The sequence below is a fragment of the Myotis lucifugus genome, unplaced genomic scaffold (genome assembly GCF_000147115.1).
Source record: "Myotis lucifugus unplaced genomic scaffold, Myoluc2.0 scaffold_49, whole genome shotgun sequence".
NCBI classification, from domain to species: domain Eukaryota; kingdom Metazoa; phylum Chordata; class Mammalia; order Chiroptera; family Vespertilionidae; genus Myotis; species Myotis lucifugus.
In genome coordinates, this window is record NW_005871097.1 from 5,519,489 (window position 1) to 5,546,449 (window position 26,961).

The 26,961-nt window shown below is 43.6% G+C and overlaps 1 protein-coding gene across 5 annotated transcripts; it reads left to right on the top strand.

Annotated features, from left to right (window-relative positions):
• Positions 1–4,460: 4,460 nt before the first annotated feature.
• Positions 4,461–26,398, top strand: GEMIN8 (gem nuclear organelle associated protein 8). 5 transcript variants are annotated; one of them, XM_006088595.3, is made up of 4 exons: positions 4,461–4,567; positions 13,405–13,449; positions 14,079–14,517; positions 25,969–26,398. In XM_006088595.3, the coding sequence occupies exons 2-4, from the start codon at positions 13,438–13,440 to the stop codon at positions 26,223–26,225; spliced, it is 708 nt and encodes a 235-aa protein (XP_006088657.1). In that variant the 5' UTR covers positions 4,461–4,567; positions 13,405–13,437; the 3' UTR covers positions 26,226–26,398. The 5 variants fall into 5 exon arrangements, with proteins under 5 accessions (XP_006088657.1, XP_014311221.1, XP_014311220.1 ...); XM_014455734.2 differs by lacking the exon at positions 4,461–4,567 and adding an exon at positions 4,575–4,690; XM_006088596.3 differs by lacking the exon at positions 4,461–4,567 and adding an exon at positions 4,592–4,773.
• Positions 26,399–26,961: the final 563 nt, after the last annotated feature.

Sequence of the window (26,961 nt, forward strand, 5' to 3'; positions counted from 1 at the left end):
GTAATGGCCTCTGTAGATTGCCTTGCCCTGGGGTTTACTAGTAAATAAACTCTGCATCCTCACAGGGCCATCGGGCCTACCTCAGTCAACCTGATCGCCAGCTGCTGGGACAAGCAGAAACAGACTTCTCCAAAATATAAAAAAGAGGACATGCCATGCTGCAGCTGGAGCTTCGTTTTCTCCAAGCTCTGACTACCTCCCCCCCCGGCCACACACACACACATGCCTCTCCCACCCCCAGGATACATTGATATGAGATTACTGTGGCATATGGCCTTAACAGACCGTGGAATTTTTAGGAGCTCCGTTAAAAGGAATGGTTCTCAACTGGGAGCAATGTGGCCTCCCTGCCCAAGGGAGATTTGGCCATTTTGGCTAAACATCCCACAATGCACAAGGCAGCCCCCACAATGGAGAATTATGCTGCCCCAGATGTCCTAGTGCTGAAGGTGAGAAACCCTCCTTTTTTTGAGGGTATCTTTGAAAAGTTTTATTAAATTTTTATTATAAGTAATTGTATTCAAAACAAAAATAAGTGCAGATAATACAAAAGAGCATAAAATACAAAGTAAAAGATCTTCCCACCCACTTCCAATCATCAGAGGTAATGCTGTCAACAATACCTACTTGTTAAAACCAACATGGTGCTCTAGAGCAGCAGTCACCAACATTTTGGACCTCATGGACCACAGTGGTCCGCGGACCACCTGTTGGCGACCGCTGTTCGAGAGAAATCCTGCTTTAAAGAGTTACTCATCTGGAAGGACCTTTTAAATTCTTGCTAAAATCCATATAAGGGTTATTACTAATTTTTTATATTTTTATTGATTTCAGAGAGGAAGAGAGAGATAGAAACATCAATGATGAGAGAGACTCATCGATTGGCCACCTTCCACAACCTGGGCATGTGCCCTGACTGGGAATCCAACCATGACCTCCTGGTTCATAGATCGATGCTCAACCACCGAGCCACGCCAGCTGGGCGAGTTATTACTAATTTGAGGTTATTGCTTTAAGAAAATCAAAGAAAGTGCCAGACAACAGGGTAACAAGTGGTAGGATTTATAAATTGCTAAAGGATGACATTAAAACTCATGTGAACTCCAACCTTCTTCAGCTTCCATTTCAGAATCAGTTTCTCACTCACCCTGGTCAGCTCTCTGGAGTAACAAATGCCCATCCTTTTCTAAAGGGATTGTCCATTGTCGTGCTCAGTGTTCCCCATCACCAATATTTCCATGTGAATTTAAATGATTAATGACTAAAACTTAGCCTGGAAGATAAAAAGAACAGGGCCACCTCCTCAGTCAGCTACAGAATTTCCACTCCCTGTAGCAATGGGGATGCGGAAGAATCTGCTAGCTTCCTGCCTTCTTCTTCAGTTAACTTTTAGCTGGGAATCTGGCTAGCAGACAATTCCAAGACTCCACTACCCTTAGGATGGTCCAGTGATGAAGCTCTGGCCATTAGTGGGATTTAAGCAGAAGTGTGGCTGGAGACTTAAAGTAGCCTTAAAGCTGTGGTTCTCAACTGGGGGTAGCTTTGGTCCTAGGGGACATTCGGCATTGTCTGGGACATTTTTAATTGTCACAGCTGGGGGATGCTAGTAGCATCTACTGAGTAGAGCCCAGAAATGCTACTAAACATCCTACAATGCACAAGAGAGCCCCCAAACCCAGAATTGCCCAGCTTCAAATTGAATTGTGCCAAGGTGGAGAAACACTACCTTAGAGAGACGGGGCTTGCCACGGCTTCCCATATCTCTCTTCCCGCTGGCTGAAGTAAGGCACAGTGGTGTGCCATCTTGTGCCATGTGAGCCAAGGCAACAAACCAGGGAGCATGAAGCAACAAAATAGTTGGAATTTGAGTCTCTGGCCAGGTGGGTCTACCTCACCACTCTGAGCACCTTCCACCCAGAGAGACAGAATATATACACGCACTCATGGTACTATAAACTCATAGCACGCCAGTAACTGCTCTACCTGACACGTATCTACACGTATCTACTCCAGGCCTGCTTGGTTCTGCCTTTCCCAGGGTTACTTCAGCTCTTTCTCCCTCTATCTTCTCCCTCTTCTTCTCTCTTTCTTTCCTCCCCTGATGCAGTTTCTTCCATAAGGCAGAGATTTAGCCAGGCCCCAATTAACTTATCAGCCTCAATCCACACCTGAATTTTCCCAGAAGACACACAATTCCTATCATTCCCTACCCCCATTTTCCATCCATAGATATCCCATTTCATCCCACATCCATTTTCTAAACAGTAGAGAAAGTATCTTGTCTAAAGTAATCTCCCTCAATATAGAAACACTTTCTGGCCTTTACCTGCTAGATTTTCTTCATATAACTTACCATCATATACAATTATATTATCTGTTTATTGTCTATGCTCTACTCAACAGTGTTAATTTTATAAGGTCAAAAAATGTCTTGTTCACCACTGTATATCGGGTAAATAGAATACCACTGTCTGATAGGCATTTATAAATACATAATGCGTGCCACATATATAATTTTAAATGTCCTACTAGCCATGTTAAAGTGATAGTGGGGAAGGGCACGTAGTAAGAAGAGAGCCACAGTTGTTTGATAATCATTCACCTTAACTAACTATAGATGAGAAGTTTTCTTACAGACCCTGGGAAGCTGGAGGATGAAACAAGGCTGTAAAAAGGTACTAGTAAGATGCCTGGATGGTTCCATTACTCAGAAAAGAAATACATTTTGAGAACTGTGCCCAGACCCTGACCCCCTCTGGTTGTTTTTCTCAGGAAGATTGTTTTTCTCTACCCCGCCCCCCTCCCCCAGGCTGAGCCATTTGTGACATCATAGATTAGCTACCTTGTGATGGGATTTTGAGCTCCTGCAGGCCGGACTGCAGACCCCATCCTCCCCTTTCCATGTTACACTTGCAGCTGCAAGTAGCTATCTTCTCCCTCCTATGTATATAACCAGCCAACTGGTGTGTGTGGGGTGGGGGCTCTGAGCAGAATTTCCAGGGTGACCGACTGCTCTCCCATACTGCCAGCATTATTGGAATAAACGCTCATATATGATTCAACACTGTCTCTGCTTAATTTGGCTCAAGTAGTGACAGGTGGTGGACTGGGACCGATTGTGTCCAGTTTCAAAAGTAAAAAGATCATTTAATTTTTATCTTATAATTTATTTTACCTAAATAGTCCTTCCCTAACGTGCTCTATTAAAAAGAGATTTTTTTAGCCTTGGCCCATGTTGCCCATTGGTTAGAGTGTTGCCCTGTGCACCTGAAGGTTGCTGGTTCGATTCCCAGTCATGAGCGCATGCCTAGGTTGCAGGTTCTATCCCCAGCCCCAGTCTGAGGCAACCAATAGAGTGTCTCTCTTACACCGATGTTTTTCTCTACCCACCCCTTCCACCCTCTCTTCCACTCTCTCTAAAAATCAATGAAAAAAATAACCTCAGGTGAGGATTAACAAAAGAATTGAGATTTTTCTATTTTCTTATACTAATTCTTCAAAACCCTCTGTACGTTACTCTTACAGCACATCTCAATTCAGCTACCACATTCCAAGCTGTGAATAGCCACAGGTGTTGAGTGGCTACAGTGGACAGTGCAGATGCAAAATAATACTTGAGAATAACTGTAGTAGGCACGCAGTACATCTTGGTTAAAGTTAATATTCTTCTGGGCTGTGATTCTTCTATAGTCCAAGAACAGCATGGTAATAATGTCCACGCCGTTCACTTAGCCTGACTTAGCCACCTCCTCTTATTAGGCATTTGTTTCCAGTGTTCACTTCTTAAAATAATTCTGCAATGAGCATCCAGTTTACATGTTTTCCCTTGGAATAAATTCCCAGATGTGAAAAATTCTAGGACTTAAAGTATGCTCCCTTTTAGGGCTCTTGCCGCATTTTGCCAAATTACCCCAGAAAAAAATATGCCTCTTACACTCCGAGTGGTTTATCTTGGTTATTAATGATTTCTCTGCGATACTAACCGGGCAAGTACTGCTGATAATGATTGTGAGGATAAGTAATGTTAATAGGCACCACTTGTTTGTTTGCTCTAACGCACCAGGCACTGTGCACTAGGTATTTTTCACATACATTATGGGAGAGGACCTGAGGCACAGGAAAGTCAATAGACTTAGCGCTAGAATGGCGCTCAAACTCAGATCCGGAGACTATTTCCAAAGCTGGGCCGTTTTCCCCTGGGCCGCGACCACCCTCCCTTGAGAAGAGCGAAATATCAAAGGCCGAGGAACTATGGGGGGGTCGGGGGCCGCGCAGAAACCACCTTCGTGGCCGCAGCGGTCCGGGTCCTCGCCGTAGCGCCGCGACCAGGGTGTCCCACGTTCAACTCGAGGGGTGGACCCTTCTCCGGCGCCCGCCCCCCAGCGTCGTGGTGCAGAACGCGCTGCGGACGTGGCGTCACCGCGGTGTGGGCGGGACTTCCGGCGCTCGGTGTGGCGAATCGGAAGTTCACGTCTAGTCGCCGTGGCGATAGCTCCGCCCACTCACCGCCACGGAGAAGTAGGTCCGTGCATCCCACCGCCCAGGATCTGGAAGCTGGGAGCCCGAGGTGACTCCGGGGACGGCTGGGTGTTCATTGGGAGGTGAAGCGTAGCCTGGCTTCCTCGGAGGCCCTGAGAGCCGAGGGCTGGGCTGTCACGTTGTCGTAGAAATGATCATCTCGCGGTAAAAGGTGGAGCCAGAGGCCCAAGAGATGCCTAACTCCTTGCTGGTGTTTTGTGACGAGGGCCTAGTTGCAGTCTTCTCCGCTCGCACGTGCGTCAGAATCACTGGGTGACTTTCCAGGTCAATTAAATTCGAATCCCTAGAAGTAGGGCCCAGGCATCGGTATTTTTATTAAAGTTCCCCATTGTGATTCTGGTGTGCCAGGGGCATTGTGAGAAGCTAGATGTGGAAGGTGAAATCGGCCTGCCCATCCAGCCCTGTCTCTGAACAAGATCGTCCGGGGCAGCCTTCTTCTTGGAGGGACGTCTAGGATATTGGTCCGTCTTCTAAAAAAATTGGGGTTTCTTTCTTTTCCCTCGCACTTTGACCTCTGTGGGAAGTCGATGGGTGGAAGTGGAAGTTATCTGGAGAACATTTGTATGCACCTTACCCGTGGAGATGGGGAATGCCTTTGCCCTTCTTTCTTACTCAGTAGTTAAACCAGTAGCCAACCAGTACCCATTAGCTTTGAAATCCAGAGAGTTCCTTAGTACAAACCAGTGGGTTCTGAGCAATTTCTTTATCAGAAATTATTTTTAAAGTTATTTCACAGGCTAGGTTCTGTATTCAGCTGTCTTGAACCTGAAGTCAAAACAGCATTACTCGAAAGTCCAGACTAAAGGTTAATAACACAAATGAGACTTCTGGGGCTATTTACTTTCAACATACAATGTATGCTTATATGGTTTATAAAATTAACAGTTCCTTTGGGATGGTAATGCAAACAGAAAACTGTATTTTGAAAGATTGTTAGTAACTTTGGATAGGCATAACTGAAGGCAAGTTCACTGTAAGGTGTGTGATCATTGCTCTGCTGGGAAAGTATATAAACTAAAGTTCCAGAGAAAAATTTTCATTCTAAAACTCTTACAGAGGGTGAAAGATTGTTGTATCTTTTAGGGTCCACCATTGAAGGATATAATGTGAGATGAGAGGGGTGGGGAAAATGGAACATGTAGGCTGGAGTTTGGAGTTTTCAAACTAGCTACAGAGCTCCTGGAACCACTGATCTACAATAGGAAATCCAGTTGCAGGTCAGAGAAAAAAGTGAACAAGTGAAGAACGTATAACTATAGTTGGTCATATACATTGAAAATATCTTTGAAAACATTAGTTAAATAACGCTTTCTGAAAAAAAATGTGGAGTTTTATAATAAAGTCAGAGTTATTTGAGTGATTAGCTACTCAGTGATTTTAGAGAGGGTAGAGGTAGGAGGAGAATGTGTTACCAGGAAACAACAATCCCAATAGCATCCAAGGAAAGGAAATATTAGCTGTGATTTTTATGCTGGAAGAAAAATGGGAAATTTAAAAGAAGTAGACTGCCAAATCCATGCCTACAGATAATTGATTAAACACCCAAATGAGTGGGGCATAATGAATGCTGTCTACATTCAGAAAAGAGAGATTAACATGAAATTACCATGTATGTATTTATAGAAGTAAAATTTGAAATGAGGCTCCTGAAATCTACTGATGCTCTTAACCACTTTTAAACTAGCCATGGTTTTTGCTGGTAGGTGCTTAACTTGGATTACCTGACCACTTATTTATGATCACACTAGGTTTTTTACTGCATGAAGGATATACTTATAGTGAAGAGATCTTACTGTCTCTTCTTATGAGTTGTTTTATTATTATGTCCTCAGTTATCCCAGTTTTCAGCTATCCTATTGCCTGTTGTGTTCTTTTTGGGTGTCCTCATATTTCACTTCTGATTCTGACGTTACACTTCTGATTCTGAGGTTAGTCACATGGGCATTTGGTGAACTTTTAAAGAAATCCATTCACAAATCCATCACTCTTGCTGACTGTTATCCATGTTAAAAAGAATTAACTACATCTTTTCAGTCTATCTCCTTCCCTCAAGCTATGTTTCTTTGTGCCATTACTTATTGCAACATCCGGAAGACTGTAAACTGGGGTTTGGGGAAACTGCTTGTGGGCTCCCTTGCCTATGGTGGCTGTTAGAGACGGAAAGGTGTGGTCTTGCTGAACACGGAAGCCTATACACTTGTGGGAGGCCTGTGTCTGGGAGGTGGAGCTTGGGCTGTTGAGGGTAGAAGACCATTCAGACTTGATGTCCAAAACACTGAGCAGGGACCATGCAAAGCCACAGGAGGGAGCCAGATGAACTTGCCAGCCTTATTAGCTGCTGGGGGTGAGGGCAGGAAACAGTGCTCTCAAAAAAAACCTCATTTTATTATTTCTCTTAGGTGAGGAGGTTCCTACCAGTGTGTGTTATTGAAGTCATCCACTCCGATAGGGTTATTAGAACCGCGTGACTCCATTTATGTAATTCAGATTTCTCACCATATCTTATTATGAACAATCTCCAGCAGACCCTCCTCCTCCTTCCTTTTACCTTAAAACATTGTAATGAAGGCCTAACTAGATCCTGAAATTATTTCATTGGCTCAGAGAATCAAATCGGTGGGAGCTTTATAAGAATGGTACGACTTTCAGGGCTTTAACCAGCATAACTTACTTAATGACTGACTTTTTGTGTGTTCCTATGCAAAAATCAAAGCAGGTGAGTTTTCGTTTATTTAATTTTCAGAATTCTAGTGGAAAAGGAAGATAGGAAAATCCAGTTACAGACTTATCATTTTGAGGGAAATTTGTGCTTTTATTTTATTTATCTGGCTGCTATGACACACCCTAGATCAGGGGTCCTCAAACTACGGCCCACGGGCCACAAGCAAATACAAATATTGTATTTGTTCCCGTTTTGTTTTTTTACTTCAAAATAAGATATGTTCAGTGTGCATAGGAATTTGTTCCTAGTTCTTTTTTAAACTATAGTCCGGCCCTCCAACGGTCTGAGGGACAGTGAACTGGCCCCCTGTTTAAAAAGTTTGAGGACCCCTGCCCTAGATCCTATATTTATAAGACTATAAATGCTGTATACAATGAAAAGAAGATGTACAACACATTACTTATTTGTGAAATTTTCAAAATAACTCGATGGAAGTAGTCACAGTGTGTCCATTGAAAACTACAAAGCTCTTGTCTGTTGTTATTCATGTATATTTATACATTTAAAAATGTCTTTTCCAGGATAAGCAGATTCAATGAAGAATGAGCGCATTTTTCAAGCAAGGCTTTATAGGGAAATATATTGTTGAAGACTCAGAGGCACTGTCTTGTCTGTGGGTCTCGGCAGCGTTCAGTGAATGACCTCAATGCTGTTTTTATTCCTTCCTTCTCTAATGGTTGAGGACAGACAATGAATTCGGTCTCTGTACTTGCCAGGGCTCAGCTGGGTAGTGACTATTATGCCATTGTACTCACGGGGGAAGGGCTGCCCGGTTGGTAGTGCTGTGGCTCCCGGCCTGCCCTGACATTGCCAATCTCTTTTCTTTCAGCTGCACCATCCCGTCAGCCCACAAAATGTGCTATAATAGAGTAGGAGACACTCCTAGGGAGGTAGGGAATGAAAGATAAAATTAAAGACCACTGAAAAGGCATCTAAGTCTGCGGCAACCATAAGCTTTCTTTGCTTTGAAATGATAGTGGTGTCTGATGGTGGTGCTGTCATAATGTCTAGAATTATTTTAATGTTGGCCTTTCAGAAACCCAGGTGTTTTTATTAAGTTCATAGCATTGTGTGTAGAAAGAATAACCAGCTTTGAACAGGACCCTTCCCTTGGGAGCTAACTGGTGCAGCTAGTGGGGAAGGATGTGTATTCCTTCTCCCAGTGATCAGACTGGGAACTCTCCCTGCTTCCTGTCCTTGTTGGGTCACTGTCTCACTCACGGCAGCTGGTAGAGCAGTGGTTCTCAACCTTCTGGCCCTTTAAATACAGTTCCTCATGTTGTGACCCAACCATAAAATTATTTTCGTTGCTACTTCATAACTGTAATGTTGCTACTGTTATGAATCATCATGTAAATATCTGATATGCATGATGGCCTTAGGCAACCCCTGTGAAAGGGTCGTTCGACCCCCAAAGGGGCCGCGACCCACAGGTTGAGAACCGCTGTGGTAGAGTGTTCATCAGAAATCATGGCACTGCATGTGCATTCTTTTTTTTTTTTTTTAAATATATTTTATTGATTTTTTACAGAGAGGAAGGGAGAGGGACAGAGAGCCAGAAACATCGATGAGAGAGAAACATCGATCAGCCGCCTCCTGCACATCTCCCACTGGGGATGTGCCCACAACCCAGGTACATGCCCTTGACCGGAATCGAACCTGGGACCCCTCAGTCCGCAGGCCGATGCTCTATACCTGAGCCAAACCGGTTTCGGCTGCATGTGCATTCTTAAGTCCCGTCAATTGATACTGTTTTGCCGGAGTTTAAGGTCATTTTTTCTTAAGTCTTTAAATGTCTATGTAGATCTTTAAGAAGTGATTCAGTTTTCTTATTTAGTCATGGAGAGGATTCTTTTGTCCCAAGTATTAGGAACTCGTCACCAACATTGGGGTTGGTCATAATCTCAGTTCTCTTGCTTCCACTCGTCTTAGTCCAAGTTTAAGGGTGAGAGTCCAAAGTTTTTCCAGTGATTTCCAAGTGGAAAGTGAGGAACAATTAGGATGCTCAGCACATTGAGGGCAGTGTCTGTACAGCTTAATGATGTATGCACGTAAAACGGGTGGGCAAATGATAACCTGCAGCTTTTCTTTTTAAAAAATATATTTTATTGATTTTTTACAGAGAGGAAGGGAGTGGGATAGAGAGTTAGAAACATCGATGAGACAGAAACATCGATCAGCTGCCTTCTGCACACTCCCTACTGGGTATGTGCCTGCAACCAAGTTACATGCCCTTGACCAGAATTGAACCTGGGACCCTTGAGTCTGCAGGCCGACGCTCTATCCACTGAGCCAAACCAGTCAGGGCTGGCCTGCAGCTTTTCTGTTGTACTACACAGGAGCTAAAGATAGTGTTTACATTTTTAAAGGGTTGTTCTTTTCAATTGAAAAAAGAGACTGGATGTAGCCCATAAGCCCAAAATATTTACTATTTGACCCTTTACAGAAAAAGTTGCTGGCATAAAATACCAAGAGTAATACTGGAAATAGCGAGCTAATCCTATACAATAAAGAGCTAATATGCTAATTAGACCAAACAGCAGAAGGACCGTCCCAGACAGCCATCTGTATGATCTTCCTGACAAAGCTAGGGCTGTGGGGCTGCAAGAGGCAGCCGGGGCTTGCAAGGGCTGAGCCCGTTGCACGAATTTCGTGCATTGGGCCTCTAGTAATAATAATAAAGCTCTATGCAAGCTGGTATTCCTTTTATGTGTTTTTCTATACTTTATCTGATTTAATTTTTCAGAGATTGATTAATTTGTCATTTCAGGAACTATTTCTAAGCAACTATCTGTAGGATTTTAGGAATCTTAAAAATAAGGAAATGTAAGAGGATATGATACATAGGTTTTGGAATTTGGGGGGCGGGGGGAGATAATAAAGCCAAGGATGAAATTGGTATATTTGACATACAGCCCCAGGCCTCTGAACTTGCTGGAGGATGGCAGCAGATGTGATTGTGAATGTCCTAGTGTCTGTCCATACCAATGCAGAAAGCACTAAAATTGAGGACAAAGTTGCCTGTATTCCATCATTAATATAAATTCCTCTTTCCTTAATGGCCTCGGTCTTAAAAGAGTCTAGTCCTTTAGCTGATTAGTTGGTGTGCTTTGTAAATAGGCAGCACACTGGGCTGAATCAGAGCTGCTTCTGCTTCAAATGCTGAAATTGGCTTTCTTCGCTCATCTCAGCTTATTATCCTGGTGTCTTTCTTGCAAACGTGGTCAGTGTACCTTGCGTGATCTCTAAAGCAGTGTACCATGGCAGCCCTTCTCTCAAATTATTTAATGAATTAAAGGCATAAATAAGTAATCTCTCCTCAAATTAGTGCTTCCCCCTTCTTTTTAATCACAGCCATTGACATTTAGCAGCCTGGTGAACATGATGGATTGCACTTGAACTTCTTAAATAGTTGCCTACTTTATCACATCTGCCTACACTTCCCACTCTGCAAAGTGGAGCCTCTCAGACACCATCTCATGCATTTGTAGAATATTGGTGCTGCTTCTTTAAAGCCAGGCTGGATTGTCCCAATTCTAAATAAAAGCAGGCCTTTCTGAGGTCTATAGTAGTGTTCAGTGACAATCATGTTGATTACATATTCGAGGCTGTCAGTTTGGGATAAGTACTATTCACATTAATGTGGTTCTAAGTATGTTTTTTAAGGCTAGAAGGCTGGATTCAAAACTCTTCATCTTCAGAAGACATGCAGATGTCTCCTGGACTTTTCTAATTTAATTCCTAGGCTACTTGTGAATCTCTAAAACAAATTTGATTAAGACACACATGGAGTTCACTTTAATGTCATTAGGTGCTGCAGGCTCTCAGAAAGCGATTCGGGAATCGGTGATAGACAGATGAAAACTGGCTGCAGGTAATTAGCACCGAAAGGCTGCACCTTACAGTTTAGCACTCAAGTGTGTGCTGATTTTGCCATAATTTCATTTTCGGTTCGTTTCACTTCTCTGGGTGGTTAGCCCCTGAATTATATTGACTATTTTAGATTTCTTCAGTGGCCTGTAAAGCACAAAGCAGGTAACCAGGTTTTCAGATAATGGCTCATGTTTTAAACCTTTAAATTATACTTTAACTGGTGAACTGCCACGATACTTTGAATTTAATTTAAAAAGGTCCGCCGCTTGCGTCTATAGATGCTTATGGCGTACAAATGGTTAAGAGTAATGTGGACTGAATGTGCACTTACATTTCCACTGCATCTGTTAACCTTTTTCCAGTTTACGTTCACTGCATATGTGTGTATTTCTGAATTTAGAACAGTGAACAGGAAGTGTGGGTTATATTTAAGATAAATTTACAGAAGTTCATGTCAGCCCTCTTGGAAATACCCTATTTGAAAGCTTATTATATTTAAAAAGAAAGCAAATGATTCTCTTTTAGGTTAAATCTTAAAAGAAGTGGTCATTTTAACGTCTCAACATTACCCATAGTGAAACATCTGATCAAGATTACAAAATAAGTCAAGTTTCTTTCTTAAGGCTTGGAGATTTTTAAATTCTATTCTGTGATTGAGTGAAGTTAGGAAAAATAGGACTCTTTCAGTATCTGATTTCTGAATTTTCAAATCCTAAGCAACTGCTCAGCAACACATTGTGTTAGTGGCTTCGTCTAACACAGCGGTTCTGAACCTGTGGGTCGCGACCCCTTTGGGGGTCGAACGACCCTTTCACAGGGGTCGCCTAAGACCATAGGAAAACACATATATAATTACATATTGTTTTTGTGATTAATCACTATGCTTTAATGATGTTCAATTTGTAACAATGAAAATACATCCTGCATATCAGATATTTACATGACGATTCATAACAGTAGCAAAATTACAGTTATGAAGTAGCAACGAAAATAATTTTATCGTTGGGGGTCACCACAACATGAGGAACTGTATGAAAGGGTCGCGGCATTAGGAAGGTTGAGAACCACTGGTCTAACAGATGCTTAAATTCTCATGCATTTTAGGGTATTATTATTGTTTAACTTCTTAGAGTACATTCTGATATAGATTGTCATTTTAGTAGCTCTGAACTTCTGAACAGAAGGAAAAATATTAAGTCGGTTTTAAATGGGTTGTAAAAGGTGCAGATTGGACTTTACCTTTAGGTATTTCCTGTCATATCAGTAAGTCACACGCGCTTAGGTAGCGGGGAAAGGCGCAGATATGGGTATAGCAAGGCTGTTGGGCACAGGCATCCTGCATGGTGGCTCCATGAAGAGCCTCCTTGGAAGTTTCTCCTCCTGCAAAGGGGCAGCGTGGTTAGACAGGGAGAGCACCTGTCACCCGCTGGCTGAGAGGTGCTTATCACAACCCAAACCAAAATAAGGTCCATTGAGGGGCCTTAAAGCGCAGGGCACAACCCAGGCTGGAAGATGTCTTATTTAGAGGGGCTTCCCCAAGGCCCAACAAAGGTTTCTGGTGAGTTGGCAAGATGAACATTATTCTATTCAAGTCTCAGGGACATGCAAGTTAAATTTAAATAGACATTGGCATGAGTTCAGGATTGGTACATAACATAATAGTTGTCAATTTTAGTTCATACTCTCTATATTATTTTTATATATATACTAACTACTATTTATATAGTTATTTTCAATAGGGAAACAAGTTCTGTTGTTAAATCTCTATATGTCGTTGCACTTTAAGATAGTGACCTTTATGCTGCTGGGGGCATCTTGCATGTCTTTCAATAGTGCTGATGTAGAGTACAGCTTAGGGAATACTGTCAATAATATTGTGATCACTATGTACGGTGCCAGGTGGGCACTGGAAATATCAGGGGGAACACTTTGTAAAGTATATAATTGTCTAACCACTATGCATACACCTGAAACCAATACCAAAAAATATTGAAAAGTAAACTGTAATTGAAAAACAAAAATTAGGGAAACCAGTACTTGAGAAGTGGAGTGTCCCTTGAGCCACTTGATCATACCTAAGAGGATCCCTCCTTTTCAGACCACAAGGTCATGCCCAGGTGCCAGGGTCCCGTAGTAGTAAGTTGCATGAAGACTAGGCATGGTACTGGCAAGAGGCACCCTATGAGAAGCTGCTTGGCAAACTACAAAATAGCCATGAATACCACATACCTATACTGACCAGATGTTGTACTGTGGTTGGTCTTTCCTAGTTCCCGTGCCCATTTGGACTTTCACAATCAGAGATGGCAGCAAAGGTAAGATTTTTGTTTTAACTTATAAGAGAAAAAGGTAAATTTTAGTCTTTTAAAGTCTTGGTGTTCTCATTCCATGATGGAGAAGACCAAAGAAATACATCAGAAACGAAAAGTAAAAGCACCACTGGGTGCATTGCTCAATGTCTTTTGTCCGTGGCACTGAGGAATAGGCTGGGCCAGCAGGCATTTAGGGGGCAGAGAGGGAGGGACCAGAAAACATGCCATTCATTAGTCCATGTGGTTCTTGGCAGGCCGTTTCAAACTGGGAACTAGTTGCTTAATTACAGTGGATAGAAAGGGCCAAGGTGATAGATGTCCAGTCCTTATCTCTCCCTGCATCCTATCTAAAAATGATCATTACTAGCTTCTGTCCTGCTTTTTTATGGCCATCACATTAAGCTAATTATCCTGTGCGTACCTCATGTACACATACTTCAGATCGGGTGTGCATACACTCAGTTTCCATTGTGGGCATGGACCTGTCATGTCCTCTTTGGCCAGCAGCATCCTACAGTAGAGTAGGTTGTTAGTAGATACTCAGTAAATATGTGTTAAGTTGATGAAACATTTAGAGATTTATCTTGAGGATGAATTGTAGTGTCTAGCCTACACCTCCCTTTATTTTGTAGATGACATCATCGGAAACTACCACGCCTTGGTCTTGTCATCCAGTATACGCAAGATACTGGCAACATTATTATCAAGCAATGGCTTGGATGCGAAGCCACCAGAATGCCTATCGGAGGGCCATGGAGTCTTATTTCAGTTCCCCCTGGTACTTCGCTCCAGGAGGTCTTCCCCAGAGCTTTTATGCTAAGAAAGGTAGATCTTCTCAGCCCTTCTATGACCATCACCTGTCCTCCCAGGACTCCCACTGTGGTTATTCACATTCTCCAAGGTCTGGGCAGCATCCTCCTGACACCACAAGCGAAGACCAATCTTGGACCACAGAAGAGGAGGCGGAGACCGACTCAGATGATGAGGTGGAGTGCGACCTGAGCAACATGGAGATCACAGAGGAGCTCCGCCAGTACTTTGCAGAGACTGAGAGGCACAGGGAGGAGCGGCGTAAGTGCAGAGCTGCCTTCACATGCTTCCTTTCCTTGCCCTGCATTCTGCAGCTTTCTCTCCCTCAATCTGTAAATTTACTTTCTAACTCCTCAACTGGGTACAGATACTATTCCAAATCCAGTCACAGGCCTGGAAAAGCCATGGTGACATGGCACCTCAATTATATTAGTTACCAGAGCTATTTTTATATAGGACTTTCTTTTTAGTTCTATAACAAAGCTTCACCCAGTAGGATCTCTAACATTTATTGAATGTCAGAGACTCCACCAGATGGACAGTGTACATGCGTGCATATGTGTGCGCATACATGTGTGCATGCACGTGTTCTCTAACCTACACAATAGTCCCTCGAGGTATTAAACCCATTTTACAAATGAAGAAAGTGAGCCTTTAGAAGGTTATTTGACTTATTCCATGGTACACAACTAATAATTTGCTGTCAGGAATCAAACCAAGGTCTGCCTGACTCCAATTCCTGTGCTCCTTCCTCATGCACAAACTTAGGGATTGGGTTTTGTGCCTAAGACAACTAGGTTCCTAAAATACTGTTGCCAACTCATTGGTACATAGCTCTGAGCCTTCCCTGGTACTGCAGACATGCCATTTCTGAAACATTAAGCTCCCTACCCTCAAAGTAGAGATCAGTCTGAACCTAAATAGAATAACAAAATGCCTAGTACTTACTTAAATCTTCGATTTGATCCTGCATTGAGACTGTCTTCCCAGGGGTTAGAGAATTGTGATAATGGTCTTATATCTTCAGTCAGAAAGCAGGAATTTTCTTTTTATAATTTCTGACTACAAAGAACTAGAACTGCTTTTGGTGCTCTTCTTACTATTGGAGTTATCAGATCATTTACATTTTAAGTGTCTCTAATAAATATACAAATATCTCTTCTTTTCTCTCTTATAACCAGTAGCCAGTCTCAATATTGTTTGTATTGAGTTCTAATTATATGACAGTTTACCTACCATTTTTAGTAAACAGAAACATGGAAGTCTAGGAAGAGTTTCATTTCCATTTTGAATGATCATATTTTCATAATGATGCAACATTGTTTTAACTTATAAGAGAAAAAGGTAAACTTTAGTCTTTAAAGTCTTGGTGTTCTCATTCCATGATGGAGAAGACCAAAGGAATACATCAGAAACGAAAAGTAAAAGCACCACTGCAGAAATATATTTATTGATTTATTGATAGCATTTATTGATCCCGCTAGGTGTCAGGAACTGAGCAGTGGGCTTTGTATAAAGCGTCACGCCCTTTAGTGTCTTTGCCCATCATTCTTCCTTCACTAAACTACTCATTCAGTTTTTTTTTAATTTTCCTTCTTTCAATTAAACTGTTGACTTCTTTGGTGTGCATTAGAAAGTATATCCAAACAAGTATTTTTAAAACAGCACTTACATTACACATAGAATACATTTCTTTCCTTGAGCACCAGGAAGGAAGTCTACCTTTTTTCAAAATACATACAAAATAACCATTTGACACGTGAGGGAGAGTAGGCATTGGCCCGTGTCCACATTGTTTGGAATGCTGTTTGTTACTTTTGAAAAAATAATGATGATGATGGGGCTTATTTCTGTTGTCCTTACCAGAAGATGTTTTTCCCCCAAGAGATTGATAATATTACGATCAAAGCTGTAATTAAGAATGGGAGAAAACCCAGTCATCAGAAGGCCATTTTGACTTATCTGCTAATCTATATAATAAAGAGCCAGGGTCCTAACCACCAAAGGCTTGACCAGACCGGAAGTCAGCTGGGTTGCCATGGCGACCCAGCACTGATTGCCTAGGGGTCTGCAGATCAGGCCCTGAGAGAGGCCTACAGAGAGAGAAGCAGGGTCTGATCCGTAGCCTCTGTGGAAGCCATTGATCAGAACTTGCCTCTCTCTCTCTCTCTCTCTCTCTCTCTCTCTCTCTCTCTCTCTCTCGGCCTCGCCAGGGGCTGCTGATCAGCCCTGCCTTTCTGATTAGGCCCCATTGGTAGGCCCAGAGATGCTGACTGGCATAGAAAACTGACTGATCAGAACCAAATCTGGGTGAATATAAGGAGCCAATGGCTGCCTAGGAGGCGGAGCTTTTGACGCTGACTGGCATAGAAACTGACCAATCAGAACTAAATTCGCCGACAGAGGAGGGCTATTGGGGGCGAGATCAGGCTGGCAGGGAAGGGCAGTTAGGGGCGATCAGGCAGGCAGGCAGAGGCAGTTAGGGGTGATCAGGCAGGCAGGCAGAGAAGTTAGGGGCAATCAGGCAGGCAGGCAGAGGCAGTTAGGGGTGATCAGGCAGTCAGGCAGAGAGGTTAGGGGCGATCAGGCAGGCAAGCAGAGAAGTTAGGGGCAATCAGGCAGGCAGGCAGGCAAAGATGTTAGGGGTGATCAGGCAGGCAGGCAGGTGAGTGGTTAGGAGCCAGCGGTCCTAGATTGTGAGGGATTGGACCTAAATCGGCGGTCGGACATCCCCCAAGGGGTCCCCAATTGGAGTGGGTACAGGCTGGGCTGAGGGAACCCCCCCCCCTCCGTGAACGAATTTCATGCACTGGCCTCTAGTGTAAAATAAACCTGATACAGTTACTCAGTAAAAAATAGATATGAATGGGATGAACAGAAAATAATGAAATGTGTTCTTCCAGGGTGAGCAGTTCAGTTCCAGATATGGTTAAGAACTATCCCTGTTCCTTCCTCTTGCCTTTGTCAGTTAGAATCCTAGGTAGGTTAAAAAATCATGAAAATTATCTGCTACGTTGTGCCTGGCACTTAGTATTATTTTAAATGAATGAGTAAAGTATTTTGTTATTATGAGCCTTAAATCATGAGGTTTTGAAATCTTATCCCACAAAGTGCTAAACTTGCTATGGTTCTGTGAGACATTTTACAAAGTGAGTTAGGCTTGGAATGCTGTATGAACTTGATGAACTTCATATTTTGGTTGATGGTATTCCTAAGTCATCTTCATTTACTTCAAGGCTCTAAATTGCACTGCTGTTATTGCTGTTATGGCTTGAGTTGTGTCCCTTAAAAAAGATATTGGAATCTCAACCCCCACCTCCCTCAACCCTGGACCTCAGGATGGAACCTTATTTGGAGATAGGGCCTTTATAGAAGTAATCAAGTTCAAATGAGGTCATTAGGATGGGCCCTGACCCAATGTGACTGATGTATTTATAAAAAAGGGGACCCTTGGACACAGACACACCCAGGGAGAACGCCATGTGGAGACTGGAGTTGTGCTGCCACCAGGCCAGGAACTACCAGGAACTAGGAGAGAGGCCGGAACAGATCCTTCGCGAGCACCTTCCCTGCCGAGGGGGCACGGCCCTCCCCACCCTTGAGCTGGGCCTTCTGACCTCCAGAACCGAGACAGAACATTCCCATTGTGCTAAGCCACCCAGGTTTTGTGCTCTGACGGCAGCCCTGGGAAACTGTACAGTCACCCTGCAAGAATTGTCTTTGTTCCCAAATGCAGTCAGGAGTGGGACATAAAGGGAACTGGAAAGGTCTTACCATCTCTACGAAGAAAATGTGATGTATATTTGTTTTGCCATGATCTAGAGCGCAAACTAACAGAAAGGGGAGCTTTGGCCGGCTGGAGTGGCTCAGTGGTTGAGTGTCGACCTATGAACCAGGAGGTCAGGGATCGACTCCCAGTCAGGGCACATGCCCACGTTGCGGGCTCAATCCCCGGTCAATGATTCTCTGTCATCATTGATGTTTTTCTCTCTCTCTCTCTCTCTCTCTCTCTCTCCCTCCCTCTCCCTTCCTCTCTGAAATCAATAAAAATATATTTTAAAAAGGGAGTTCATGAAAACCCTTACGACCTTCATCCTTAACCTTACTCCCCAGTATTTACATTATTATTAGTAACACTAGAGGCCCGATGCATGAAATTTGTGCAAGAGTAGGCCTTTGCAGCCGCGGCAGCTGCCTCGGTCCCTCCCTCGCAGCCATGGCGGCTGCCTCAATTTCACAGCTGCCTCAATTTCACGGCTGCAGCCCCGGCTTTGTCCGGAAGGTCGTTCCACTGTAAAGCTGTTCAGTCGATTTGCATATTACGCTTTTATTATTATAGATTATACAGAGGCAGCTACAGCAGAACCACTCAAGTCACAGGGTTCCACCACATAGTAGCTAGAGGTTCTTAACCTCTTGGGGGCCACCTGCCCTAACCTTTCTGTGCCTCAGTCTCCTCACCTGTGAAGTGGGGATCCTAATTAATGGGGTGGTGATTATGAAGATGAAATGAGATAAGAGAACAGTTAGAGAACAGTGCTTGGGACAAACCCAGGGCCCAAGAAATGTTACTTGTCATGGTTAGTTGCTAATAACTCATCCTTGATTGTGGATTATTAACTGTAAACTGGTTTTATTCTGGTAACTGTCCTACTTAGTGCTTGATTCAGATTCTGTACATTTTTTATAAAGAAGCTCTATGACTTCCAAAAAAGTCATATATTTCTGCTCTAGGCAGCACTTAACCAAACTCTTAAATTGATCGAAATGTTCAATAATTAAATATTCAAAACATAAAAGAAATAAATTTTGGTCATTAACACAATTTAGTCCTTAACACAACTTTGAGTTCTGTTTCCAGGTCATTCTTGCTTGACATAACTTACTAAAGTAAAATACTTGGGCCAGAAAAATGAACCCACCCCCCATTACTAATAACAGCACTGAACACATTGAGCTGCCAGTTCTTTGTGCTTTTTCAAATGTGTACTTGTAGCAAAATTCAGAATTACTTGCCCAAGAGTCTCTGCTCTGCTTTTGTGTCCTGCAGTCTGCCCTGAAAGCATTATGAAGTCCCTGGGAGGCGTGAGAATTGTCTGGCGAGGGTGAGAATCTTACTGCTAAAGACTTGGTCTCTATTAGAAGTAGCTGCCAGGGCTTGGCCCTGCGCCCCCAATAACAAAATAATGGGCAGTGGTTCACCGGCATTATTTTTTTTTCACCAGCACTTTGGTGAAATACGCATATAGGATGAATACGCATTCCTTGGGGCAGTAATGAATGATGGAATTCAGATGTAAGTGATTTGAATGCCCAGGGTGCTTTCCAGTCCATTGCCTTTACTAGAAACGGTGGAGGTTTAGTTCTGTACACAGTCGGGAAATGCTTCATAAAGCGGTAAGGGACCTGAGTAGTATGAATACTTAAAGTTGTTTTGTTTTGCTCTTTGAACCACTAGAAGCTACTTCATCATTAAGGGCAAATTCAACTCTGAATATGAATCATATAGAGAACACAGAATTTTATAAACTCTTACCAGCCAGGGAAAACGTAGCTAAAGTGGATTTAGCTTTTCATCTGCTGAATCTTGTTTAATATTTTCTTAGGATAAAATCCTTCAGACGAGATAGCATGTTCTTGTGGTTACTACTCTTCCAGCTAGTCTCTAATTTAACATATTTCAATGATAAGAGAAAAAAAAGGGAAAAAAAGGAAGGATAAAGAACTTTTGTGCAGTGGGAACAGGCATGCTTTTGATTATGTTATGTCTCATTTCCAACTGAGATCTTTCCATTATCTAAAACTTCAGTGGTAACGTTACTTACAGGAAACTAGACAGTTGTGAAGTTTGAAAGATCAGCTGTGTTTTCACCTACTTCTTAGGGAAAATCTTTATTGTTAGGTTAAGAAAAGTATTTTTTAGGCATAAATAACCATCGATTGTGACTGCAAAGTTATAGTCCTAACTCTTAGAGGGAAAATGTGTGCCAGTATCGTTCCCCATAGAGAAGAAAGCCCTCGGAAACAAACACTGCCCCTGTTGTCTCCGGCTTCAGCCAGTCAGATGGTTATCACGTGTTTTGGGGCTAGTTGGTGGGTCAAAGCAGGGACATGTTCGCAAAGAGCGAACCCAGATGGGAAGAGGAGATAAATCAAATTAAAAACGACACCTAAAAGAGCCATCTATGGTGTGGTCCATGGTTACTTTTGCAAATGAGGGTAGAGCCAGTGAACTTGGTGGTCAGAGGAGGAGCTCCACAGGCTAATTGTGGAGAACTGGAATGTGCTTCAGGCTTTGAGGGATGGGGTCAATTGGGAATGAGAGAGAGGAAAAGGGGGTAAGGCCACCTCCAGTTAGCACTCAATGGTGCTATTCTTATCAAAGGGCCCAGATGTGTTCTTCATACATTTGATGGGAGACATCTGCTCCATTGTGTTGTGTCTACCTGAGTAAGGAGGTTTAGACTCTGTCAGTTGGCTGGAACCCTATCTGGTTGGTCCTGCTTCAGTCCACCCTGTATGGAAAACCTGAAGGATACAGCGAAGGTTACAGCCCAGTATTTAGTGAGCCATTTTGGTTTAATCAATGATACTCAAGTGTGGAATAATACTGATTGAGCATAATCCCGCCACATGTGTGTTTCATCTAGTCCAGCTGTTCAGACATGCATAAAGCCAATCAGTGAGAAAAAAAAAAACATGCAAAAGGCTGTAGAAAAGTGGAAGGGAAGGATGGAAATGCACTTTTATTCTAAAAACAGAAATGGTGGTTGTCCACTGGCTTGTATTTGTCATGGAGTGAGGGATGTGGGGTGAGGATGGCAGACCCATCAGAAATGGCTCCAGATCTGCACCTGTGTTCTGGTGTGTTGCTGACAAGTCAGAAATGAGGCATTCATGATATAAAACAAGTCTGTGCTTTCACTCGGTTGTGCTATAAGATCATTAATTCTAGCAACGTAGCAGAGAATATAATCAGAAAGACATGCTAATGCTGAAAAAATGAGGGAAAGTAACATTCTTCAGCACTCATTTGTCTTAGTGCTTTGTCCTCCAAAATATTCTGCCTATGGGCTAATTATTTGTGGAATAATGAATGCATGTTTCCCTGTTCCATGGGCTTCTCTAGGGTCCAAGTCATTTCCCATTATTTTTTTTTCCTTTATGGACATAAGTCTCTATTGGCAATATCATGTAAATCTTTGGACTCAAGCAAAAAAAAAAATCAAGGTTCTATATCCTAAATCCAGATGAATCCAGTACAGTTTCTCCTTAATAGTATAATACTGACTGTTTTTCTTGTTTTAACCCTATGTATGTATTACCCCTGCATCAGTTTCCCTGGACTGCTAACAGATTACCACCAACTGGATGGCTTAGAACAACAGAAGTTTATTCCCACAGTTCTAGAGCCCAGAAGTGCAAGATCAGGGTGTTGGCAGGACCACACTCCCTCCAAAGTCTCCTGGGCTTTGTTTCTTCCAGCTTCTTCTGGCTCCTGGCGTTTGGTGGCTTGTGGCAGCATAGTTCCAACCTGTGCCTCCAGGTGTACATGGTTTTATCCCTGTGTCTCTATGTGTCCTTCTCTATTTCACCCTCATTGGATAGGGTTCACCCTAATCCAGTATGATCTCATCGCCACCCTTCCCTTAAACACATCTGCAAAGATGCTATTCTATATATATAAAAGCCTAATGTGCAAAGTGTCCCCTCGGGAGTTCGACTGGGAGTTCAATCGCTCGCTATGATGTGCACTGACCATCAGGGGGTGGCACAGAGCAAAGGAAAGCCCCTGCTGGCAGCTGGCAGCCAGGGAACGGAGGCCCCAGCTGGCAGCCGGAAGGCCCCGATTGGCCCTGATCGCCAGCCAGGCCTAGGGACCCTACCCATGCACGAATTTCGTGCACTGGGCCTCTGGTTTCCAAATAAGATCATATTCACATGAACTTCCTTGGAGGTTCCAAGGAGATGTGAATTTTGGAAGGACGTTAGTCAACCCACTACAACCCTGTTTTAAAACTGGAATATAAAAAGAGTATGATTTGTATCAAAACAAATTCCCATGTCCAAATATCCTACAAGAAAAAAACCTCTTGTATCATCAAGTCCCACAGCTGTTGTCAGTAAAAATGACCCACCTCTCCGCAACAAGGCACCTGTTCAGTTATGTCTGAGGTGTGACGTTCCCCTTCTCTGCTTCAGTCATCTGATTCTCCATCTGGTTGAATGAGCCCTCACCTTGTTTTGACAGGAAGAAAAACTGCCAGTGACTGAGAATCCTTCTCAGTGGGAGGAAGGAAGCAACAAATAGAAAACGGAATAAGAATAAGGCTTGCTTGGTCCCCTAGGTCAGTATACAGGAAAGCACTTTCAGCCAGTCTGAGGGTATTTGGTTTAAGCTGGCTGGTTTTCAAATCTGTAGTCCAGCCTTGGAACATATTTTTTCATTGTGTGAGTAAGTGGAGGTGAAGTGACTCAAATGTAAGGAAACAAGATCAGACCCCAACCCTGGCTCTGCCCCCATCCTCTCCCGGTGGAGGCTCTGAGGAACCTACTGTAGGGGAGCTCCACCCAGCACCTTCTGTGATTTCAGCATCTGTTTCTCTCTCTCTCTGGGTTGTCATCATTTTTCTTCAACAGCATCTGGAAGAAACAGTTGTTTACAAAAAGATAATGTATGGCCTTTGTCCACACTTTCTCTACGATCATTTCCTGAGCACCGGCTTTGTGTCAGGCATTGTGTCCTCCGGGGACTGGGAGTAAGGGTGAAAAAAGGCAACAGGGACCCTCCCCCTTCCTGCCCCTTAAATCCATGCAGGAAACCCGGAAACTTCCAGACTTCTTGTGGGCAGGGAGGGGACAGAGTTGGGCCTTAAGTTTTCATGAGGAAGGCTGGGTGGGAAAGAGATACAAGTAGAGAACAGAGCAGAGGACTGTCTTTTATTCTTGCAATGTATGAACTAACTTTGTTAAGAACTAAAACCCCATGGTGGCAACCCATGAGCCGAGTTCAAACTTGGAAAGTTGCACAGGCTTCATAGATTGCCAGCTAAGGTTGCTTTGTGTTAACAGTATTTCATCAACAGTTAAGAAAATGTCTCTCGAGCCCAAGCCACTTTGGCGTGTCAGCCTGCAGACTGAAGAGTCCCAGGTTCAATTCCAGTCAAGAATACATGCCCAGGTTGCGGGCTCAATCCCTAGTAGGGGCCGTGCAGGAGGCAGCCGATCCATGATTCTCTCTCATCATGGATGTTTCTATCTCTCCCTCTTCCTTCCTCTCTGAAATCAATAAAAATATATTTATTTTTTAAAAAGAAAATGTTTCAACAGAATTATGACACCAGTTTAATATTGGTAAGAGTTTTTGTCAGAAGAGTAGCAGAAAGAAGCATAATTATAACCATGCTAAATTATAAGGAAAAGAAAACTATAGATGCAAAAGTAAAAAGGTTAAATTCACATATCCTAACGGCAGAGAGCAACACTTACTAAGACAGCGAAGATTCCAGTGTTTACTCAAACTTCTAAACTCAAGAGACTCGGATTTAGACAGGAAGTGGAACATCTGTTGTGTCACTTAATCTGTCGAGAAGGCTGATGATAGTCTTGGGACAAACTTGAGAGTGAAAGGACTGTGGCCTGGGAACCTCTGCCCTGTAGATGCAGAGGCTCGGAGGCCCCAGCAGACCTACACATGGGATTGTGTCCTGCAGGCCAACAACAAAAGGAGAGCCCAAGGATGGGAAATGGGGCCAAGGCTGTCCTAGGTGGGCCTCTCTTCCCTGGCTAATGGGGAAATACCAGGCCTTCAGAAGAGTGGTCCTTGAGGGGCGGGGTAGGGAATAGAATTTAAACACCCATGAGGACTGAACAACTTAAATCCTGATGTTTCAATCTTGTCAGAAAGACTGAGAATGAGAAACAAATGCTTGTTGACCTCCCGTTCATTTCCATATTAGGTCAATATTTGGGTTTAGGTCTGCGTTTCCCAGTAAGTCAATTCTATCCTTTCCCTGGATAAGGTAACAGGGATATGGTCTTCATTTTGACAGTCATTTGGCATATCAGGGCATTGCTTCCTTGTGTGAAAATGAACTGCAGATGTGCTAAGACAGAAATGGCCACATTTTTAATGTTTCCAAGTTTATAAAACTCCTTCCCGCCTAGTCCAAGGTGTCATTTATGAAGAACAGGATTTATGAGAGGGATTGTGCATAGCCACATAAATATCTTTCTGTGCACACTTGGTTCCTTCACTTTTGTGGTTTCTTCCATACTAACCTTTCTTTCTGCTGCTTTTAACCAGGAAAGAATGATTTATAGTGTTGTTTTATCCCCTACAACCATCTTCACTCCTTACTTGGTAGCATTTCTCTTGGTAGCAACAGTAGCTACAGATGGATGCATTCGGCTATCAATTTCTGTTCTTGACAGTCGCTTACAAAAATCTATGTAATAGGCTAAATTTTACCTTCCGCAGCATTGTTTTGCTGATATTTTATGTTCTTATTTACATAAGAATAAAAGTTATATTAGTGCTTTTTATGATAGAAAATAGAGAAGGGGAGAATAAATTGAATAAATATTTCTTGCTTTATAAGAATCCATTTATTCATTCATCCATTTATTTATTTACTTTAAATCTTCACCCGAGGATGTGTTTATTGATTTTAGAGGAACTGGGAGAGAGAGACAGAGAGGCAGACAGACATCAGTGTGAGGGAGAAACATCAATCGGTTGCCTCCCATACACGCCCGGACCGGGGATCGAACCCACAACCTGGGTATGTATCCCAACTGGGGATTGAACCTGCAACCATTTTGGTGTACGGGATGATGCTCCAACCAGCTGAGTCACCCAGCCGGGGCAAGAATCCATTTAAATTAATAGGATTGAAAGCATATAACGAAGACACTTGAAATGGAGCCTAAGCCAACCTGAGAAGTGAAAAGTCAGATCCCATAGCGAGGACATAGACACCCGGCTCCATGGCCGGTGTTGTTCAGTGCCTGCGCACTGAAGTTATCTCTTTACCTCCTTACCTCTTTAGCTTGGTTAATGTAGCAGGAAGATTAGACCACAGAGGTTTCCCATCCATTTGCTGAATTGCCCTTGTTCGGCTCTCGTACCTTCGGCAAGTGTTCAATCACTTGACCTCCTGTTGCCTGGTACAGTGTGTGTTTTAGATGCTTGAAAGGATCAGGTCATGGTGGCCATTGCTCTTTCTGGATTACCTAAATTCAGTTTTTCTGCCACCACTTCTTCTGTGCTGGGGAGTACTTCTTGCAACGCTGGCCTTTCCAGGCAGCCCGGTCTTTCCCTGCGGGCCTGGGTCGGTGTTTAAAACCCAGTGAGCCCCACCTGCCCTTCCTGGTTGGGCAGGATGTGAGCTGGCTGCTGGGTGAGGAGAGGAGGCCAGTTGCTGTCAATTTCTCCTCTATTTTCAGGGCTGCTTCCAGATGTTGGGTAGTTTGGGGTAGCACGTTTCCTTGTGGCTTGTTGCTATTTCTCCCAGCGTATAGCCCCCTGATAAGTGAGCAAGGAGCTTCCAAACTAAGCAGTGCCTTAGAATCGAGAGAACATCGCAGCCAGCACAGCTGGGCGTGGCTTCACAGTGTGAAAGGGAAAGCTAAGGGACTTGGGGTACTGCCCCCCCCGCATGTCTAGCAACCTTGAATTCACCCCAGTTGACTGTGTTGGCTTGTTCTCAGGGCGGCAGCAGCAGCTGGACGCGCAGCGCCTGGAGGACTATGTGAACGCCGACCACGACCTGTATTACAAGACAAGCCGCTCCATGGAGCCGCCCTCCGAGAGCCCCAGCGAGCGGCGCCAGGCCGAGATGAAGCGCTTGTACGGGGACAGCGCCGCCAAGATCCAGGCCATGGAGGCCGCCGTGCAGCTGAGCTTTAACAAGCACTTTGACCGAAAGCGGCCCAAGTACTGGCCGGTCATCCCGCTGAAGTTCTGAGTCCTGGGCCCCCAGCCCCCAGCCATCACCCCCTTCCTCTGGGATTTGCTCCTTCATCTGCTTCTGTGCGTTTTCTCAAGGAAAGGGGACTTTGTCCTGAGAAATCAGCATGTTCACCAAAGTGCCAGTGGGCCTGTCATGTGTGGGGTGGGAGGGGGGAGAGGAGGGAATGAGGGTGGGGGAGGGGCTGCGAGGGCTGAGCCCCTTGCATGAATTTCGTGTAACATATCAGCCTTTTTTAAGCAGCAGGGCATGTACTGTGGCCTGCTTGCGAGATTTTTCTTTTGACATAAAATGATCATTTCATATGCGTTACACTGTTGAGTTCATTGAAATTCTGACTTAGGGATACTCCCTAGATCAGTGGTCGGCAAACTCATTAGTCAACGGAGCCAAATATCAACAGTACAACGATTGAAATTTCTTTTGAGAGCCAAATTTTTTAAACTTAAACTATATAGGTAGGTACATTGCTATTAACTCAATTAGGGTGCTCCTAAGCTGGCCTTTGCTAAAAACATCCTCTATCTGAGGGGTCGACCTCAGCGAAGTACCCCCACTTCTTCTAACGCCACTTCTTCAAAATAGACTCGCCCAGGCCAAAAACGGACTTCTGCGCACGGGCCACGAAGTTTCCATTGCACTGTACGTGCGCACCCGCACGTGGTATTTTGTGGAAGAGCCACACTCGAAGGGCCAAAGAGCCGCATGTGGCTCACCAGCCGCGGTTTGCCAA